Raw genomic sequence first — 2,500 nt, 5'->3', positions numbered from 1 at the left:
TGCCTTCAAATAGGCCTACTGAAGGTTGAACCCATTTAAATGTTTTAATGTCATCGTCATAGAGCTAACTCGCTGCCAAGAGATAAATGATAGATTATCAGAGGGTAAGGGGAACTCACCGAGGGGGTCAGCTTCAACTCTGACCTCTCCCTGTCGCCCTGCTCGAAGAACTCGTTGGTCACCAACTCTGCCACCTGGTCGCGAGGGAGTCGGAGGAAGGATGGTTAACAACATACAACGTCACATTGACCAACAGGTCGAGGCTTTTTATTCTTTTATTACTTTATTTACCTTGCGTGATATTTCCCAGGGTTTGGTGACAGCTCCCAGATCACAAGCCGTCATCAGCATGGATCTGGAAAGAGAGAAAGATGACAGAGGATTATGAGGCACTCCCTGCCTGATATGCTCATTTGCATATCATCCTGGCTTGTTGAACAACCATATTCATTGCAAAAGAACATATTCAAATATATATATATATATATATATATATATATATATATTACAGAATATTGAATATTTGTTGACTTGTTATATTTGAAAATTGATAATGATTTACCTGCACATGTCTCTATGGGCCTTCACGTTCCAGTTGTACTCTCCGTTATTGACCAGCTCAAAGAACGTGTTCCTATTTCTGTAGCGAGAGAAGAGAAACGGTTATTCCGAAGGTGTAAGTAGCATCACGTCCACTAGGGGGCGGTGTTATACAGTGGTTCTATTTCCCGGGTAGCGCCATTCTCAAAGTGTAAACAGTGCATGGGAACTAGTTCAGTAGGTGCGGAGTCAATAAATCACAAGTCATAAATAAGTTATTTAGACAGAATCGGCGTCACAGCGCTGTGGAAACACACGCAGGCAGATGCCGTCACGGATTTAGTGTGTGTGTTTTATCATTCAGAGAATCTGGGAGGGTGGGGCTCCATACTCAAAGTAAAGCGTGAGGTCCGTGGCAAGGATGGACTGCTTCAGCAGCTGCATGAGATCGCTGTATTCTCTGGAGGACAGGTTGGAGAAGATGTTGTGGCCCTGCAGAGACACACACACAAGCACACACACACACATGCACACAGAGACACACACACACACACACACGTGCGCGCATACGCACACACGCGCACACACAGGCACAATGTGTTGCAATAAAATCGAATGCACTTTGCACCACATGTTTACAATATAACAAAAAGCGAACGCTGAAGTGCTGAACCAGTGATACGCAGAGAGCCATCCTTTCTGCCTCGGCGTCCTCGCCGGGCGTTTTGTGCTACGTGTTCACTTTCATGCTCGGTGACTCCTCTCTGCATCTCGCTCTGTTGAACACCACCTCCACCCACCTCCTCCACCTCCTCCTCCTCCACCCCTGATCCCTGCATCAGCACATTGCTCACGCTCTGGGTGGAGGAATTCCACGAACAACGCATCACTACGTGGTACCCCCTCCCTCCCTCCCTCCCTCCCCCCCGCAATAGAGGAGGAGAGAAGGAGGGGGCGGAAAAGGTGGGGATGGCGGAGGAGAAGGAGGAGGTAATGGTGGTGGGGTGGGAGAAGGAGGAGGTGGTGGTAGGTGGTGGTGGTGGTGGATGAGCAGGAGGTAGTGGAGGTGGTGGAGGTGGAGGAGGAGGATGAGGTGGTGGCAGTGGAGCAGGAGGTGCAGAAGGTGGTGGTGGTGGCTTCTCATAAGCGAAGCGCCATCTTTCACCCTAAGCTCCGGCTATCTTTAGAAAGATTACAAGAAAAAATCCAACTCTCTCTCTCTCTCTCTCTCTCCGTGGCCATGATTCATTCACACTCAACTTAACCAGCGCACCCAGGAGGATTCTGGGAAGGGGGAGGGGACAGGATGTTTTATGAAGGGTGGAGGGGGGACCTGGAAGGGGGGGGGGGGTGTATGCGGAGGGAGGGAGCAATGGAGGGAGCGAGGGAGCGAGGGAGGGAAAAGGGAGGGAAGGAGGTAGGGAAGAAGGGAGGGAAGAAGGGAGGAAAGGCGTGAGCGAGGGAGGGAGCGTGAGGAGGAGCGAGCGAGGGAGGGATGGAGGGAGAGAGGGAGGGAGGGAGAGAAGGAGCAAGTGAGGGAGGGATGGAGGGAGAGAGAGAGGGAGGGAGGGAGAGAAGGAGCAAGTGAGGGAGGGATGGAGGGAGTGAGGGGGAGGAGGGGATCCTGAGGGCTATGGGGATGAAGCCAGCTCTGGAATGGGGAGCCGTGGAGCAGCAGTGTAAAGCTGGGAGACCACAGTGGGAACAGGATGGGAGGACGAGCGAGCGAGCGAGAGAGAGAGAGAGAGAGAGAGAGAGAGAGAGAGAGAGAGAGAGAGAGAGAGAGAGAGACAGACAGAGAGGGGTAGAGAGAGGTAAAGAGGGAGAGGAAAGAGCTACACACAGAAGCTTTAACTTGCGTTTTTTCCCCCGAACATCTTCATCGCAATCTTATGTAATCCCAGACTTCATGGTGAAACTTCTCCCCCAACCAATTACTGACAAATCTATGGGGGTGGGG

The 2,500-nt window shown here is 51.3% G+C and overlaps 1 protein-coding gene across 1 annotated transcript in view; it reads right to left on the bottom strand.

Annotated features, from left to right (window-relative positions):
• pde11a (phosphodiesterase 11a) overlaps positions 1–2,500 on the bottom strand; it is a gene marked incomplete at both ends in the record, with an annotated part of 33,142 nt that overhangs the window by 7,127 nt on the left and 23,515 nt on the right. Inside the window, 4 exons of the mRNA XM_084478941.1 lie at positions 120–194; positions 292–355; positions 563–640; positions 932–1,032. Of these exons, the coding sequence (XP_084335067.1) occupies positions 120–194; positions 292–355; positions 563–640; positions 932–1,032 (318 nt within the window). The remainder of the gene's footprint in view (positions 1–119; positions 195–291; positions 356–562; positions 641–931; positions 1,033–2,500) is intronic.

This window comes from Micromesistius poutassou, assembly GCF_964030765.1.
Source record: "Micromesistius poutassou genome assembly, chromosome: 14".
In the NCBI taxonomy this organism is placed as follows: Eukaryota; Metazoa; Chordata; class Actinopteri; order Gadiformes; family Gadidae; genus Micromesistius; species Micromesistius poutassou.
The sequence above is the reverse complement of the archived record's forward strand: the minus strand, read 5'-3'. Positions and strand labels throughout refer to the sequence as shown.